This window comes from Sus scrofa, chromosome X (genome assembly GCF_000003025.6).
Source record: "Sus scrofa isolate TJ Tabasco breed Duroc chromosome X, Sscrofa11.1, whole genome shotgun sequence".
NCBI classification, from domain to species: domain Eukaryota; kingdom Metazoa; phylum Chordata; class Mammalia; order Artiodactyla; family Suidae; genus Sus; species Sus scrofa.
Genome location: NC_010461.5, coordinates 19,991,990 through 20,011,166, shown reverse-complemented (window position 1 = coordinate 20,011,166; position 19,177 = coordinate 19,991,990). Strand labels below are relative to the sequence as shown.

The following is a 19,177-nucleotide window of genomic DNA, read 5'->3' as shown; positions in this document are numbered from 1 at the left end:
AATATAGAGCGGTAGGTCTCAACCTTGACTGCATATTAGAGTCACGTGGGAAGTTTTTATAAGCCCCTATGGTCAGGCTGCACCCCTGCCAAAGCCAGCAGAATCTCTAGAGCTGAGATCTAGGCATCTAGTTTGTAGGGCATGTAGACAACCCTGAGAATTTCAGACTTCAAGGAATGAGCACCAGCAGGGGGCATCACGAGACTTTGTAGAGAACATGCTAGCCCTGGCCTTTGAAGCTGAGCAGACAAGGCCGAAAGGGCCTTCCAAGCAAAGTGGAAAAGCGCATGTAGGTATACAGAAGTTCAGTGCCAGATTAAAATCTTGGGCTTCACCGTGTTACCTAGGGTGAGATACTCAAGTTCTCTGTAGCTGTGTCCTTATCTGTAAAGCAAGGATAAGACTAGTACCAACCATAAATTGTTGTGTGGATTAAATTAACTCAGACTTGAAGTTTGAGCACAGTGTTTGGTACAAAGTAAGTGTTCCATAAATGTGAGGTATTATTTACTTTTAATGGCAACTTGTAGAGGCTGCTACAGTAGTGTCAGGGTGGTGCACAATCTCGGGGCTTTCCGAAAGTATTTGTTAGTATCCAAACCTGTTAGTTGATTAGATGTGGCAGAGTTAGGAGAAAGAGAGAGAGTTTAAGGATGCTGCCCAGGCTTTTGGCTTAGAAAATTGAGGGTCTGTTAGAACTGTTGAGATAGGAAAGTGGAAGAAGGCTGAATTTGGTTTGGGGGAGGTGATAACTTGCTTTTGAACAGGTTGGGCTTGAAGTATCTGGGGATATTAAGAGGTGGTATTCAATTGACATGGAACTCAAGAGTGTGGAGTTTTCATGAGAGGGATATAGGCTGGAGTTGGGGGAATCATCAGATGCTTCAAGGGCCAGAAGATGGCCTATCGAAAGCTGGTCTGTGTCAGTTTCTTCCTGAAGGACAGAAATGTGACCTGTACTCAGAGCTCACCACTCAGAGGAGCCTGAGTTGACCATAGCCTTGACTCTAGAGCATTATTACCTTGCATATTCTTTGTGGCTGTTTGGTTTTGATGTAATGCCTTTATTGCCTATCTTTCTGAAATAAATTTTCTTATCATGAATAATTGTATGTAGTACAAACCAAGGGGAGAATTACACTGCTAAGTGGAAAAGGAAAGTCATCTGTAAATTGGAAAAAAAGTACTGTAACTTTATTTTCCTTGAATATTATTTAATTTTATTTATTTTTGTCTTTTGTCTTTTTAGGGCTGCACCTGTAGCATATAGAGGTTCCCAGGCTAGGGGTCTAATCAGAGCTGTAGACGCTGGCCTACGCCAGAGCCACAGCAACGCGGGATCCAAGCCGCATCTGTGATCTACATAGCAACGCCGGATCCTTAACCCACTGAGCAAGGCCAGGGATCAAACCTGTGTCCTCATGGATGCTAGTCAGATTCGTTACCTATGAGCCATGACGGGAACTCCGAATATTATTTTAAATGTCACATATTTTGAAAGATGATATTTTTCCCCTTATAATTTAAGCATCCTCTGGAGGAATTCTCCTTGAGGAGTTACAGTGACTACATTTTTACTCACATAAATACATATTTACATGCAGAACTAATTGGATGTTCTTCCTTTCTTACCCTTCAAAGATGTTGGGTGTAGAACATGAAGGAAAAGCTGCCCTCACCACTGGCTGCAGTCAGAAAGCACAGGCCCGGGTTCTACTTGTAGCATTTTTGGTTTCTGGCTGAGCGATCTTAGTGAGGTTTCTTAATCTCTCAGAGTCCTCTCATCAAGGAACTGTGGGAACAGTAACATGCCTTTTCATATGGCACAAAGGTTGTTGGAAGGTTCAGATGCGATAATATGTAAGACTGGTAAACTACAAAGCACTATAGGAATGTGAGGTATTTTTGATCCCTTCTGCATTACACCTTTCCACTGAAATGATCAAGAGTTTCAGGTTAGCACTGTGGACTTAGACTGTAAAAAGTAGCTCAAACTTGGGTAAATTCACTTGTCATTTGGAACTGAATTCTGCTCAGTAACACTCTCCCATCTACTTCTAGAATGCAGATAGCCTCTCCCGTGCAGCTAGCACTGGAAGAGAAGAACAAAGCAGTAGATGCATTATACCTTAACAGAATGGGGAGCAGAGACAAATGGGAAGCAGGAGCAGATAATGCACTAGACATTTATGTTGAGTTTATCACTGTGAAGCCTGTGCTTATTTATAGACTTCATTATGATTTAAAGGTTTAATTTTTAATCTGTGTGTATATGTGCTTCACACCTGTGTTCTTTCTAGGCTAGCCTGGGACTTCTTCGAGGCTAAGAAATGAACTTTGATATTTGTTTGCATGGTACATTTAAAATTATTGCAGGTAATTAGATGCATAAGAAATCTCTCTAGGAGTTCCCATCGTGGCACAGTGGAGACGAATCCGACTAGGAACCATGAGGTTGCGGGTTCGATCCCTGGCCTCGCTCAGTGGGTTAAGGATCTGGCGTTGCCATGAGCTGTGGTGTAGGTCACTGACACAGCTTGGTTCTGGCATTGCTGTGGCTCTGGCGTAGGCCGGTGGCTACAGCTCCGATTAGACCCCTAGTCTGGAAACCTCCATATGCCGCAGGAAGCAGCCCCAGAAAAGGCCAAAAGACCAAAAAAAAAAAAAAAAAAAAAAGAAAGAAAGAAAAGAAAGAAGTCTCTCTAGCAAAGGTATGTATCTGTTTCAAAAACCTGAAAGTTGACTTATTTATGACAGGAAAGTGCCAAAAGATTTTTTTTAACAAAGGAATGAAAAGAGTTTGTATCAGTTGATTTTCCCCAGTAATGCATGAGTGGAATTTTATGGTTAGTACATACACCTGAAACTTTATGTGGATATTTTCAGGGGAAAAAAAACCCCTCAGTCTAGAGATATATTTTAGAATTTGCAAGCTATTTTTTTTTCCATTCTGCTGAGTTTTTCCTGATATTTGCATGGCCTCATTCCAGTTTTATTAGAAAACTCTAACAGTGCCAATTTCTTAATATAAAGGGTTTTAAAACTTGTGTTTATATTGTGCACTAAAACTTGTGGAGGTAAGAATTTGAAGCAATAGTTGTAGAATTTTCACTATGCTCAAAGCCTATAACTTTGAATATTAAGCTGTATTTTCATGATAGACAATAAGTTGGATTTTGAATGAATATTGTTTTGAAGGCACTTCGAACACAGTCACCCTTTGTCTTCCTCCTTCTTTCTAACTCTTTGAAGCTGTGCGGTGTGTTTTGTTGGAAGTCCACACTGGCTCCAATTTAAGGACGTCTTTGGTTGGGTGAGGATGAGGAGAGATAGGTTCACAAGTTCATGTTCATTGCTTTAGTTGGGAGGGGTACCCAGTGGTTTCATTTTTCAAATGCACCTCTTCATTCCTTTGAATAGTGTTTTTAAGTAGGACATACGAATATAAGGAAGATTCATTTTTCTTTTTTCCCTCATCCCACAGATGTCAGTCCTTGTGAATTTACAGCCTGTTTTTCTTTATGCTTGTTGAAATGAATCTCTTGTCCCATTAGAGGTGCTGCTTCCTGTGTTGTAGTATGATTGTGTCGTAGGTTTAAACTGGTGAGTAAGTACGCGCCAGGTGATACAAGGACTTCAACAAGTTTCCTGAATAGTTTGTTGATGGCTTACCTCGCTTGGCAAATATTGACTCTGAGCCTGTTTGTGGAGTCACATCATTCGGGAGCACTGTTAAAAGTTGCTGTGTTTAGTCCAAATGCTGTCTTTTCTTGTTTTTGTCCTTATTTTTGCAGAGATTTTCATTGTGAATCCAGATTGTCTTCAGCTGAATTGAGCCTTGCACATGATTTTTTTCCAAAAGAATTTTAGTTTCCTTAAAGAAGACAAAGGCCACAAATAACTGAGATGAGGTTGAAAGCACTTGCTGTCAGTGAGTTCAGCGTTCTCTGTGCACACAGTGTCATTAGGAAATGAAACCTGGATCTAGATAGACTTTGCTTTGACAGAGTAGCTCTTCCTCTTAGAAAGTGGAAAATTTTTTTTAGTTGTTTGAAAATGTAGAAGCATTGGAAAGGCAAATCTCAAAGTAAATGTTCCCCTGTATTTTTTTTTCCTTCCTGTATTTCCTTAACTCAGAAAAGATTGACTGGATTTTGGGATGCCATTCCAAGAGATAAAAGAAATATATATATTTTGGAGTTTTAGGTAAGCACTGTTAAGTTTCTGTCTGAATGAGGAAGTTCAGATATATTTGCAACATGGTAAATTATATGTCATCTGTGTTCCAAGTCTGTGAAACCAGTACAGCCCAACCACATGACTAAAAACATGCCTCAGCTAACAATTATCTCACTCTTTGGCTCTGAGGTTTCCTTCCTGTTTATCAGATAAGTTTATGATTATTATTTTTTACATGAATTTAACAAAATCTGATAGCTATTTAAAATTTTTTATATGTAATCTAATAACAGTTTTTAAAGAGTAGAAAATGAAACAATTGCAAATGAAACATATTTGCCTTGCTTTTATAATTTTGTGGTGAATGCCCTCCAAAGATAATTTAGAAGCTGGTTTTCTGTTAAAAAAAAGATAATGTTCATCTTGAAAACAGCCTGTTTTTTTCTTCACTTATCTCTTTAGATTACAGTGTGTTTATTGTGGATAAGGAAGAGCTAGGAAATAGCAGTTGCTCTAGAACAGAACTACAGAATTGAAAATTTCTCATAAAATATCTGTGTTTGTCATAGTTGAAAAACAGTTTTTTTTTTCTCATTGGTTGAAGTCTGAATTCTTAAAATATTGGCTTCATAATCCCTTCACTATGAAACAGCTTGAAATGATTGTGGTTTCTCTTAATGTTGACGTGTAAGTGCTCTCAGATTTATAGATCCAAATGAATGCCTGTCAAAACAGTTGTTTTGAGAGGACAGATTTGATTACCTTGTCAATACGTCTCTTCCGAATACATGGTCACTGATCAATATATTTATTCCAAAACTATCAACCCTGATCAAAACATTTCTGTCACTTTTCGTTTGGAGTTATCTTCATACTCTCTGGCAGATTCTTTAGAATATCCTTGGGAGCCAGCCATTTTTGTTTCTTGCATGTTACAAAACAAATCACTACTCACTGTAAAAACTTCAGGAAATTCAGATTAAAAGAATCACCCTTAATCCCACCACCTATACATAACCACTGTTAACATCTTTTTTCGGACTCATTTCTGGGTATACTTACATATACCCTTAGTTTGACATTTTCAAAAACCTCAGATTGCCCCCCCTTAAAAACAATCTTAATTTATTTCATTTTCTAATCTTTTATTTCAAATATATTGAGACTGATTTTCTTATAGGCTTAAAATTTGACCTGAAGGCATTTAGAAATGGAAGCCATATGATGACATATTAAAAGTAATTTATTTTATTTGTTGTATAAATAGTTACAATAAATTGTGGTATCTCAAGGTTACTACTTTGGAGAGAAAATACTTTTTTTTTTTCTTTTGAGGAGGAGGTATACTGTATATTTTTTCTCTGACTGCATTTTTTTCTTTTTTAGTTCCATTGTTTTTAATTGTAGTGACAAAAAAAAATACAACAAAAAATTTACCATCTTAACCATTTTTAACTGTATAGTTCAGTTGTATTAAATATATTCACATTGCTGTGGACAAGATCGCCAGAACTTTTTCATGTTGCCACACTGAAACTCTGTAGCCCTTAAACAACTCCCCATTTCCTCCTCCCTGTCCCCAGCCCCTTGTAACCACCATTCTCCTTTCTGTTTCTATGAATTTAACTACTTAATATAGATAAAATCATACAGTATTTGTCTTTTGTGACTGGCTTATTTCATTTAGCATAATATCTTCAAGGCTCTAATATTCCATTGTGTGTATATACTACATTTTGTTTGTCCATTCCTCTGGCCATGGACCCTTGGGTTACTTTCACCTTTTGGCTATTGTGAATAATGTTGCTATGAACTTGGATGTGCACATATATCCTTGAGACCCTACTTTCAATTCTGTTTGTTTTTTTGTTTTGCTTTTGCTTTTTTTCTTTTTAGGGCTGCACCCGCAGCACATATATGGAGATCCCAGACTAGGGGTCGAATCTGAGCTGTAGCCGCCTGCCTACGCCACAGCCACACCACCTGAGATCTGAGCCATAACTGTGACCTACACCACAGCTCACAGCAACGCCGGATCCTTAACCCACTGAGCGAGGCCAGGGCTCAAACCCACAACCTCATGGTTGCTAGTCGGATTCATTTCCACTGCGCCACGACGGGGACTCCTTTTTTTATAAAAACATTTTTTGAAGAACCTCCGTATTGTTTTCCTTAGTAATTGCACCATTTTATAATCCTACCAACAGTGCACAAGGATTCCAGTTTCTCTGTATCCTCTCCAACACTTGTCATTTTCTCTTTTTTGATAGTGGCCATCCTGAGGGGTGTGAGGTGAGAAAATACCTATTTTAAAAATTGTGTAGGTAATGCTGAAACACTTTTTCCTTGTAAAAAGTCAAACAGTGAAGTTAAGATAATTATCTGGTTCCCATCATCTGCTTGCCTCTAACCCCCTTCTCAGAGAAAGCCTCTGTTACCGGTTTGGTGTGTGGCCCTTCAGATTAATAAGGATTATATAAAATGTAGGTACTGTACTGAATGCTCATTATGCAGGGAGACATATTCTTTTGATGTTTGGAGAATATGGACTCATTTAATTTCTCTTTATTTTTAATTTAGTTTATGACACATTACTAAGGATAGCAGTGCAGCCTGATTTGGGCAAAATTGTTGATGGTTTTCATCGTTTTGTTTTACTCTAAATTCTTTCACATAATTTATTTTTTATGTTCTTTTTTTAGAACAAGAATAACCTTAAAAGTATTGTCAGTTTTCATAAACATTTTTAAAAAATCCATTTCAGGTTTTTACCTCTTAAACAACTGAAAAGAATCAGATTAAAATCATTTTGTTTTTAAATGAAAAATGCTTTTAGATGGAAATTCTTGCAGAAAAGCTTGATTGGAGCTCAAAGAAACAGTATAACATTTGGGCAAAAGATACATAATTGTGCCTCATTTCCTGTAAATAGAGAAATATCTAATTTTAAATGACATTTACTTTTAAAATGTCCTCAAATGCATTTATTTTCCACCCACAGTGATAGATATAAAAATGATGTTATGCAATAACTTGGAAATAGCTGCACATTTTAGTGTACAGGTTACATGACAGCTAAGTTATATAATAACTAAAATATAGTAATTAAAGAGCTAGATTTATTTATGCAGTTTTTGCTACCAAGTTCTTTTGAGTAGATTATCGCTGAACCCCCATCTGATGTTGATATTAAAAGGAAACTTCTAGATTGAGAATGTTGATATGTAGCAGCCATGGTTTATGGTTGCCTATATTTGCTTCATCTAGAGATTGTAGCACCTTATGAAAGTAGCAGAAAAGATTGTAGTGTGTCAGAAATCACCCTCATGTTCCAAACCTTTGGTTTCATTTGTTACTGCTCTTTACAGATGCTGTTCCTGTTGACACTGAGTTAACATCAGTGTCAACAGGTCTGAGTCTGTTTGGTGGCTTCGCTTAAAAAAGGAAGGAAGGTGGAGTTCTTGCTGTGATGCAGTGGGATTGATGGTGTCTCTGCAGTGGCCGGTATCTGGGTTTGATCCCTGGCCCGGTGCAGCGAGTTAAGAATCTGGCATTGCCACAGCTATAGGTCACAACTCTGGCTTGGATTTGATCTCTGGCCCAGGAACTCTGTATGCTATGGGGTGGCGAAAAAAGGAAAGCAGAGGGGCAGGCAGAAAGGCATTAACTTTCTGATTGTTAGTTCTGCCTTCTCTCTACAGTTGTTTCCCAGAATTTCTAGTTGTAGTACATTATTCCTTTTCCTGTGTTACTCCAGTCCTTTGTGCTCTTATTATAAATGGTGTAACTACTCGTTTATTCACTTTATTAGATTGTGAAGGCCACCACCATGTCTTACTATCTTTGAAGTCTATTTCCATTGTTTCATTAAAGAGTCACTTTGATGTTGTCCTTTGATTGTGTAACTTGTAAGGCTATTAAATGAGGTAGGGAAACTCAGAGAAAAACAAGTTTTTGGAGAAAGAGGATTCATTGTGAGGTAGCAATTGAAAAACCTAGTGGAGATGTCCATAGGGAGTTAGACACATGAGCCCGAGGCTTAGGGCAAGGCTAGGCCTGGGAAGACTGGGGGTATCAGTAGCATATGGTGGGAGTTGAAGACTTAAGTTTAAATGAAATTGCTTTAGAGTGAGAAGAGAAGAGGGTTGAATACTACTCTGATTCATCAACCTTGAAGAGATGGGCAGAGAAAGAGAAGGTCCAAAGGAAGATAGAGTGTCCTACAAAGCTTATAGGAAGGAGCTAGAGTAGAATTTTGGAAACCAAAGGAAAAGAGTGTTTGAAGATGATGGAGTGGACACCAGTTTCAGGGTACAACTAAGCTGCCAGATGTCCACTGAAGTTTGGTAACTGGGAGGCCATTGGTAGCCTTGGGAAGGACAGTTTTAGATATCTTGAGTAGTGAGAGAAGGAAGGAATAAAATAGAGAAAGCAGACAGAATCTCCTTTCTAACCTTGTGTTGACATACAAGGTAAATACAGGAAAGCGCACAGTTCACAAGAATTTTCACGAACTGACCATACTAGTACATCTAGCTCAAGAAGTCACCAGGGCCTTTCTAGTCACTCCTCAGCTTGCTAAGGGGTATGCACTATTCTGCCTTCTAGCCAGTCTTTTTTAAAAAATAAATTTGTCAGTGGAGGGAGATAAAAGGATAGGGTGGTAGTTAGAATGGGGAGTAGGGGTGGAGGGTGTTGTTTGTGTTGTGTTTAAGATGGGAAAGATGTTCTTGAATGTAAATAAATCCCATAAGTTCTCTAGTGGGTGGCCAGTCACTGTTTCTTTTTGTGTTTAGGGCAATTTTCATTTCATTCTTGCAAATGTTTTTTAAAAGTAAGTACTGGAGTTCCCGTTGTGGCGCAGTGGTTAACAAATCCGACTAGGAACCATGAGGTTGCGGGTTCAATCCCTAGCCTTGCTCAGTGGGTTAAGGATCTGGCGTTGCTGTGAGCTGTGGTGTAGGTCACAGACGCAGCTTGCATCCCGCGTTGCTGTGGCTGTGGCGTAGGCCTGCGGCTACAGCTCTGATTAGACCCCTAGCCTGGGAACTTCCACATGCCGTGGGAAGAGGCCCTAGAAAAGGCAAAAAGACAAAATAAATAAATAAATAAATAAAATAAAAGTAAGTACTACTGAGTGTTTATGTAAACTTAAGTTGAATAACTGCTCCTCAAGCATCTGCTTGTGGAATAGTGGTTTTCTAAACTTGGCTGATCGTGGGAATAGATTCTTGGGACTCTCTTAGGTTTACTGAATCAGACAGTCTAGGGGAAGGTATTGGAATCTGAGATTCTAAAAAAAACCTCCCCAGGTGATCCTGAAACCTTTTGTGTACACAGGCCTGCAAAGTGAGGCTTACGTTTTATTGAAATGGAAACTGGCATATATTTTTAATGGAAGGTCTAATAAGATAATAGATCTGTAAAGGTGAGAGAATTAAGGTTTACCCTTTTTAATAATGAGAGAGGCTGTATACTGGGTTTTCCGTAAAGTTGATAAAGAAAGCAAGTTGTCAGGGTTTTGAGCCCCACTGTTTCTGAGTGTCCTTGAATAATTCTGAAGGTGGCTTATTTAGCTTGAGGTTTTTATGTGTCCTTAAAGCAGTTTTATTAGGACATAGTCAGAAAGTGGTTCTGGAGCTAGAGTTCTGGGCAGTATATTTTTATTTGCAAAACAAGGACAGTTTAGCTTTCCGGATACCCATTATGATCTAAGTGTGACCTCACCCCGATTCATATCTTGGTTAACTGGTGTAAAAGAATTTGCCCCTTGCTTTTAGCATTGAAGGCTAAATTTGATCTTATGCCTGAGTCTTAAAATTTTTTTTTAATTGTGACCTCAGTCTTTTTGAGTAAACTCATAAACTTCCTAGAAACTCTGTAAGGGCAGAGACCATGTCTGCTTAAGTCTAACACTGTGCCAGATATGTAATAGGTATGTAATAAATGTTTGTTTTTGAAATAAAATTCTAGTTGGCCTCTTCTAATTGTTATATCATATATAACCCTACTTATCTATCCAGATTTGTTTTGTTCTCAGTCCTTGATGAGCTCCAGTGGAAATAGTAAGAAGTAAAGCCTTTAATGCCGTGGTGGCATTCTAGTATTAAAACTAGAAAAATGGGCAAGAGGGAAAAATAAAGTAGAAATTAATGACACCTAAAGTACAAGCAATGAAATCAACAATAAACAAGTGAGACTATATCAAACTGAGAAACCTCTGCACAGCAAAAGAAACCATCAACATAGTGAAAAGATAATGGAATGGAAAAAATATTTGCAAACCATATATCTGATAAGGAGTTAATGTCCAAAATATATAAAGAACACATATAACCCAATAGCAAAAAACCAGATAACCCAATTAAAAAATGGACAAAGGACCTGAATAGACATTTCTCCAAAGAAGATAAACAAAAGGCCAGAAGGTACAGTGAAAGTACTCAACATCACGAGTCATTGGGGAAATGCAAATTAAAACCACAGTGAGATCTCACCTCACTCCTATTATAGTGGCCATTATCAAAAAGACAAGAGATAAATGCTGGCATGAATGTGGAGAAAAGGGAATACTTGGGCACTGTTAGTGGGATTGTAAATTGGTACAGCTACTATGGAAAACAGTATGGAAGTTCTTCAAAAAAATTAAAAGAATTATACTGCTTACAATATATAGGAAAGTGGAGTTCTCGTTGTGGCTCAGTAGTCAACGAATCTGACTAGGAACCATGCGGTTGCAGGTTCAATCCCTGGCCTTGCTCAGTGGGTTAAGGATCTGGCATTGCCATGAGCTGTGGTGTAGGTCGCAGACGCGGCTCAGATCCCGTGTTGCTGTGGCTCTGATTCGACCCCTAGCCTGGGAACCTCCATATGCCGAGGGTGCGGCCCTGGAAAAGACAAAAAGACGAAAAAAAAATTTTAAAAAACCCAATATATAGGAAAGTTATTAAGAGTGTTACTCCTGGAGTTCCCGTCGTGGCGCAGTGGTTAACGAATCCGACTAGGAACCATGAGGTTGCGGGTTCGGTCCCTGCACTTGCTCAGTGGGTTAACGATCCGGCGTTGCCGTGAGCTGTGGTGTAGGTTGCAGACGCGGCTCAGATCCCGATCCCACGTTGCTGTGGCTCTGGCGTAGGCCAGTGGCTACAGCTCCGATTGGACCCCTATCCTGGGAATCTCCATATGTCGCGGAAGCGGCCCAAGAAATAGCAAAAAGACCAAAAAAAAAAAAAAAAAAAAGAGTGTTACTCCTAAAAGTTCTTATCACAAGAATTTTTTTTCTAAGAAGTTGTATATGCGAAGGTGGACCTTAGCTGAATCTATTTAGGTAATTCACAATATATGTTAATCATACCATCAAGCTGTACACCTTAAACTTGTACAGTAATGTGTGTCAGTTATTTCTCAATAAAACTGGAAAAATGCATAAAAATCCAATAAAATGTTAAATTTAAAAAGTGAGTTCAGATTGAAAATAAGAGAATAATCATTAAGAACATAAAAGTGAAAATATGAATTAAAACAGTAGAAGGCTATGAGATGAAAAATGAAATATGTGAAAAGTAGGATTAAAAATTGAAAGTAGGAATTAAGAATTAAAAAGGTCAGGAGTTCCCATCATGGCACAGCGGAAACGAATCCGACTAGGAACCATGAGGTTGTGGGTTTGATCCCTGGCCTCGCTCAGTGGGTTCAGGATCCTGCGTTGCTGTGGCTGTAGTGTAGGCTGGCAACTCTAGCTCCAATTAGACCCCTAGCCACGAGTGCAGCCCTAAAAAGCAAAAAAAAAAAAAGGCCATGGATTTCTCATCGTGGTTCAGCGAAAATGTGTCTGACTAAGCATCCATGAGGACGTAGGTTCAATCCCTGGCCTCGCTCAGTGGGTTAAGGTTCTGGCGATGCCGTGAGCTGTGGTGTTGGTCACAGATGCGGCTTGGATCTGGCATCGCTGTGGCTGTGGCATAGGCCAGTGGCTACAGCTCCATTTTGACCCCTTGCCTGGGAACCTCCATATGCTGCAGGTGCAGACCTTAAGAAAAAAAAAAAAACTAAAAGAATTAAAAAGGTCAGCACAAGAAGGCATTATATCAAGTGAAGATGAAATAGGGGACAATATGAATCCAGAATGCCTGAATGGGAGACTGGGAAAAGGGGTAGGGCACTAGTTGTTGCTGATAAGGAAAGGAATCTGAATCAAAGTTGGGGCAGGGCTACCCAGCTGGCTCAGTGGAAAGTCCCCACTTTAAGCAGTGTTGTCGGTAGGTTGTGAACAGACCCAGAGGACAAAAGAACACTGAGTTGGCACCTCCAGATACCAGCAGCCTAATAGGCCCTTTCCAGGAGAGTGGGGAGGGACTACACTGACTTGGCAGTGGCTCAATATCCTTTATCCTGGAAGCAAAAGCAATTAGTGGCTATATTTTCTGGAAGTTACTACCTTTCAAGTATTCCACTTAATGCTTTAGGGTGTATTAATTATTTTTAAAGCAGTTTAAGTTATAACCACTTATTTTAAAAATAGCTTCTAGGAGTTCCCGCTGTGGCACAGTGGGTTAAGAATCCATCTGCAGTGGCTCTGGTCCCTGCAGAGGCATGGATTTGATCCCTGGCCTGGTGCAGTGAGTTAAAGGACCTGGCTTTGCCATAGCTGTGGTGTAGGTTGCACCTGCCACTGGAATTCAATATCTGGTATGGAAACTTCCATATGCTGTGGGTGTGGCCGCGAAAAGAAAAGTAGCTTCTAGCTCTTTATTTGCTTCTGAAATATGGGAACTTTCTTTTTTGTGTATGACTCCAGGCATATGTTTCAACAGACCTCTTAAGGTTTTATTTAGCATTATGTATTTTGTATTTCAGGGTAGCCTAATCTTTCACATTATATGCACTGCAAATCTCAGGAATATAATTTCTGTGATACTAAATCATGCTTAAGTAGTTAGAACAAGTCGAACACTCATTTTTTTTTTTTGCCTCTCTTTTGTCCATTCATGCAGGCAATAAATAGTTCTTGAGTAGTTCGTATATGTTAGGTATACTTATAGGCACTAGGAATACAGGGTAAGACACAATTCCATTCTTTTGAAGGGGCTTCCAGTTTGAGAGGGAGAACTTGATCAGCATGAATAAATGGATAAATAAGAAAGGAAAAGCAATAAATCTCCCTGCTCTTAGGGATTTGTACAGAACAACACAGCAAGTATAGACCATTCTAGGCAGAGGAATCAGCATGTATAAACCTATGAAGCTAGGAAGGAACATGGCAGAAATATAGGGAGTTCAGGTTTTTTGGGAAAAGGCAGAGTGACATGGAGATAAAATTAAGAAGGTTGTTGGGGTCAGATCATATTTATTTTTTGTTTGTTTCTTTTTTGGGGTCAGATAATAAATAGGCCTTGTTTGGTTCACATTAAAGTTCTAGGTAGTAAATACCAAAGGATCTCAAATAAGAATGGAGGATACTCAGATTTGCAGTTGAGAAAGATCATTCTTTTGTAGTGTGGTTGTTTGAGTCATCCAAGGGCCAGGTGAACAGTTAGAATTAAATGGTCGAAACAATCCAGGAAAGAAACAAGGGCCCAAAGGAAGATTGTACAGGAGGAGATAGAGAGGAGAGTGAATTGAGGTCACTTAATAGGTAGAATTACCAGGACTTAATGACCAATAGGATGGGGATTGTGGTGAAGATGACCTCAGAGTTTATGATTGGGTTGTCTGGTTGGATGGTGGCACCATTCCTGAGAGAAGTAGAAGAGGATTTTTTTGGGGAAAGATGCTAGATGATCAAGTGCTATGTAGTACATTTTAAAAATATATTATTTTTAAAAAAGCTTTCTTGATTCCACAGCACACACCGACCCATCACGCCTAGTGTGGACTTGGAGGCACAGACAGGATCCCATTGGGTTGGATTTGGGTGTGTTTGGTGTAGGTAGGAAGCTTGTGTCCCATCCAATTGGAGATGTGCAGAAGTGATAGGATAAGTGAGCTGGGAACTCAGAAGAGAGCTCTGGGCTGGAGCTGCATATGGGGGTCAGGGGCATCCTGTTGAAGCTGTGGGCATGAGTGACCCAGTCAGGGAGAGCAAGGCATAGAAAGACAGTTCAGGAACTGAAATTAGAGGAGACTGGCTCTGGGTGGGAATGGAAAGGGAGAGCTTCTGAAAATTTGATTATTAGAATTACAAAAAGAATCTTTGGAGTTCCCGTCGTGGCGCAGTGGTTAACGAATCCGACTAGGAACCATGAGGTTGCAGGTTCGATCCCTGGCCTTGCTCAGTGGGTTAAGGATCCGGTGTTGCCGTGAGCTGTGGTGTAGGTCACAGATGCAGCTCAGATCCCTCGTTGCTGTGGCTCTGGTGTAGGCCAGCGGCTACAGTTCTGATTCAACCCTGGGAACCTCCATATGCCGCAGGAGCGGTTCAAGAAAAGGCAAAAAGACAAAAAAAAAAAAATCTTCACTCTGTTTAATGAATCACTAGCTGAGGTCATTTAAAAAACTCCTTCCCTTCTTCTTATTGGGGTGTGTGAGAGAGAGAGAGATACCACGACTATTTTATAGTTTTAAATACATTCCATAGCGTTTTCTCTATTTTTTTTTTTTTTTTTTTTTTTTTTTTTGGTCTTTTGTCTTTAGACGGCCGCACCTGTGGCATATGGAGATTCCCAGGCTAGGGGTCCAATCAGAGCTGTTGTTGCCGGCCTACTCTGGAGCCACAGCAACGCCAGATCCGAGCTGTGTCTGCGACCTACACCACAGCTCACGGCAATGCCCGATCCTTAACCCACTGAGCAAGGGCAGGGATCAAACCCGAAGCCTCATGGTTCCTAGTTGGATTCGTTTCCACTGCGCCACAACAGGAACTCCCATTTTCTCTATTCTAAAAATGCACGTGTGTGTGTGTGTGTGTGTGTGTTTTATTTTATTTAAAAGGCTAAATGGAAAACCTTAGGAACTAATGTGTTTTGGAAATGAAGATAAAGTTGATCTGGAATTTTAAGTCTGTGAGAACATGTTTCTTAGGTTCTAACTTCCATAAGACCTCAGGAATACATTTATTTCTCATAACATGCAATAAGCCTTTCAGGGCAGGAGTAACAGGTTACAGATGTGCTGATATTATGCATGTTGTTTGCAACATTGAGAGAAGGCTTCAGACTGCTTCTGTGTTTTAGGTAATACAGAGGTCCATGGGGCCGGCCAGCCTGAGTCTGCTCACTTTCAAGGTCTATGCATCACCAAAAAAGGACTCACCTCACAAAGCTGCTGTGAAGGTTAACGAGGTAACATGTGATATATTTTGAATGTCTGATTTAGTGACTATGGGAAGCATACAAATTGAATATCAGGAAGATATGACAGTTCAGAAGATACTTAAAGGAGGAAATATATTTCCTTGTAGTTTTGGTTTTCTTTGTGGGAAGCTGCTAAACTATGACTTTTTCAACTTTAATTAATGGTACTTTAGCTAAGGACATAGTTAAGGATATTGCCTAGATTTTTTGTGGGGAATCTGCCATGTCCCAGAAGATTGTAAGCACGAGTCACTTCTAAGTGATCTGCCTGATTTCTAGACTGGTTATCGAGCCAGGAAAACATTCACATTTTTTCCTTTCTTAAGAAATTGAAGACTTGGGCTCATATTGCTTCTTCACTGGATTAGAGGCTCATAAGTAGATTCTTAATAAATACTAAATAAATAAGAAATCAACTCTCTATTGTTTACATTCTATTTTTGTCTATAGCTCCCACTGATTATTTTGGATATTTAGTTTCTTTTGAGTTGCATTGAAATGTCATAAAGATCTACCTTCAGTCATGAGCAGGGTCATTTGAATAATGTTTACATAAAGCTAAATAGCTTATTTTTTTGCCCTTTACTCTTTGCAGGCCTTAAGACAGTGGCATATTTGAGAGTGAAAAAGGCAGCCAGTGGTGGCTGTGAAACGTTTCCTCTTTGAGTGGGGGACAAACCTGCTATCCTGCTTTGATTAGCACTAGGCTGATCATTAGGACTAAGTCACATGCTCTTCAGTTACTCTCAAGCTTTTTTTTCCTATCCCACCTCCCACCCACACTTTAGAGTAATAGAATCCTTTTTCCATACTAAATCTAAGGTGGAATATCAAATACCAGTATACAGAACAAGTAAAGGGGGGTTGCTTCATCTGCTACCAGGAGAGTACAGGAGGCTAGGTCACCTCAGAGCCCTGCTCTCTGGACCTTGTCCTTATTGAGTAAGGAAATAAGTAAAGTGCAAAGATCCTCTGAAGCAGTTTTCAGGGTGCACATAACCCTTAGTCATTTTAGCTTATGAATTATTAGAAATACGATGTTTACAAATTTGATAATTGGGAGTTCCTGTCGTGGTTCAGCTTTAATGAACCCGACTAGTATCCATGAGGTCATGGGTTTGATCCCTGGCTTCGCTCAGTGGGTTAAGGATCCGGTGTTTCTGTGAGCTGTGGTGCACGTCGCAGATGTGGCTCGGATCCACCGTTGCTGTGGCTGTGGTGTAGGCTAGCAGTTGCATCTCCGATTTGACCCCTAGCCTGGGAACCTCCATATGCCATGGGTGTGGCTCTAAAAAGACAAACACAACAAAACCAAATTTGATAATTGATTGTTACCTCATTACTGTATACGCTTCTTAATTTCTTTTTGTTTTGTTTTTCAATCTCTGCAGCTTTCTCTCTACTCTGTTCCTGAGGGTCAATCTAAATATGTGGAAGAGCCAAGGACCCAACTTGAAGAAAACATCTCCCATCTCCGACATTATTGCGAACCATATACAAGTTGGTGTCAGGTATAGCTTTTCTGAAAATGGAGTGAATGTATTTCTGTTTAGAGTCAATAGTGAAAAGTCTATATTGGCTGCATGTTTTCAGAAAAAGGCACAATAAACCGCCCCACCCTAATAGTGCCAGGCTTAAAAATGTTTATCAGTGTCATCTCTGCGGGGTGGGTAGCAGAGAGCCCTCGCTTCCTGGTGGCAGCTGTTGCCATAGCTGCAGAGATAATTTCCTTCCCCCTGGATGGCGTGTAGCTCCTTGACTAGAGATCAGAGGACAGTGGTACCTATCTCCTTGGTCAAGGCTATGAAAACATTACTGTCCACCAGGGGATGATATAGGGCTGGAACTTCAGTAGAAGGAAAAGGATACAGTGTAAACATTTATATCAAAATTAGGAAGTTTCTCTCCCTACAGAGATTCTACAAGCCAGTACCACTTGAAATAGGAATGGGTACAGAGCATTTTGACTGCTATAATGGGAGGGTAGATAACTAAAAGAGGGGGTAATTACATACTTTAGTACTGAACTCTTTGCCCCAGTGATCACAGAACTACATATGCAGATTGACTGTTACTGCTCAGGTTTTAGATCAGGCATTTATCATTATTTCATGAAAGCATGTCTGCGACTTTTAACATCTGAAACTGAAGTTTACGTTCTGCACAATGCTTTCCTGGGCTTTGATACACATAGTTGTCATACTTGATCTTGATTTTGAAAATTGTTGATAAAGTAGAAGTATGTAGATGTGTGTGACATGGTCTAGATTTACTCTGCTTGAGACTTATAAACTCAATTTTCATCCAGAACTTTTTAAAAAATTTTTAAATTTTCACTGTCTCTGCCAGTGCTGAACTTTTGTTCACCAATTTAGAAAGAAAATAGTAAGCATAGATTCTGTCAATAATATAAATTAGGCCATTATACTAGAGTATCGTAACCATATTATTGAGTTATGAAACACCTAAAGACTTTACTCATAATGTGTTGTAATAGACTTTATTCTCGTGTTCTAGATGATTTTTAAGCCATCCAATGGTGTTTAAGATAAGCTTAGCAGATTTGCAAATATTTTTGTATCATGTAGACATGTCTACTGTTATTTCTCTCTTGCTCTTTTTTTGTGGTTATAAAAGTACTTTGTCTCTTTGCTTTTCAACCTAGGTTGCTTTTTGTTTTTTACTTCATTTGTGCATGATGCTTAGTGCAGCAAAATGCCTTTGTAGCTGATAGAATAGTTAACATGTTCATTTGTACTACTTCTAAATAAAAAGCCTTTTTTTGTGATTGTACTGGTTTTATTTTCCTATAAAGTCTTCATGAATGAAAATATTTCTGATTCCTAGCTCTTTCTTTAGGCCTACAAGTTCTAGTCCCTTTTTTTAAGAACTGATTTAGTTTTTCTTCATAGTAAACAAATTTTGCTAGCAAAAGAAATGGGAGGTCACTCTAGACATTGGTCTGTAGTTTTTCTTTTCTTATGTGCACCAAAAACCAAGAATGGATTTTAATGAAGCAGTGGTCAGTTTTTTGTAATGTTCTTTATGTCCTCCCTCACATTCAGCATTTATTATTTAAGGCCACTTACCAGTATTAAGATAACTTGCTCTGAATTAATTTAACTGAATTAAATAAAACAAATCTTTTTCCAAGTGGCAACTGGTTCTGATACCTTCCCTTACATATCTCTTTTCCCATCTTTACTGTAGAATTCTTGAAGGTGTATGCCTTCTAGCTGGTGCTTTATTTTCTTTAGGATCATCTGATGTTCATGTACAAAGCCTTTATATTATTGCTAAGGGAATATTAGTATTTCATTTGCTCCAGATTGGGGTATCTCTCCAAACTTGAGTGTAGACTCCTTTGCCCATTAAAGCCAGTCATTCCTGCTTCAAATGGGCAGTTTTCAGATAGAGGCTCTAATATATGGCAAATCAGAAAATAGACCTAATAGGCAAGATTTAATCTCACAGGGAAAGGATTTCCACTTCAATTATCAAGGAGATTTTTTCTCCCCATTCCTTTCAGTTTCTACAGAAGAACGAAAAGGCTGGGTTGTTGAAACCACTTTGCTTGAAATCTTTGCTTCCTGTGGCAATAATAAGCCATTCTGCTGAGCAATTTGCAGTGAAGAGGAAATTACAAAAGAAAAAAACAACACAAAAAAGCCCAGATACAGTATATGCCTTTGTTCAAAAAGTGCTAA

At 39.2% G+C, this 19,177-nt stretch overlaps 1 protein-coding gene across 1 annotated transcript in view; it reads left to right on the top strand.

Moving 5' to 3' along the window:
- APOO (apolipoprotein O) overlaps positions 1-19,177 on the top strand; it is a 64,638-nt gene that overhangs the window by 6,618 nt on the left and 38,843 nt on the right. Inside the window, exons 2-3 of the mRNA XM_005674464.3 lie at positions 15,351-15,458; positions 16,862-16,981. Of these exons, the coding sequence (XP_005674521.2) occupies positions 15,351-15,458; positions 16,862-16,981 (228 nt within the window). The remainder of the gene's footprint in view (positions 1-15,350; positions 15,459-16,861; positions 16,982-19,177) is intronic.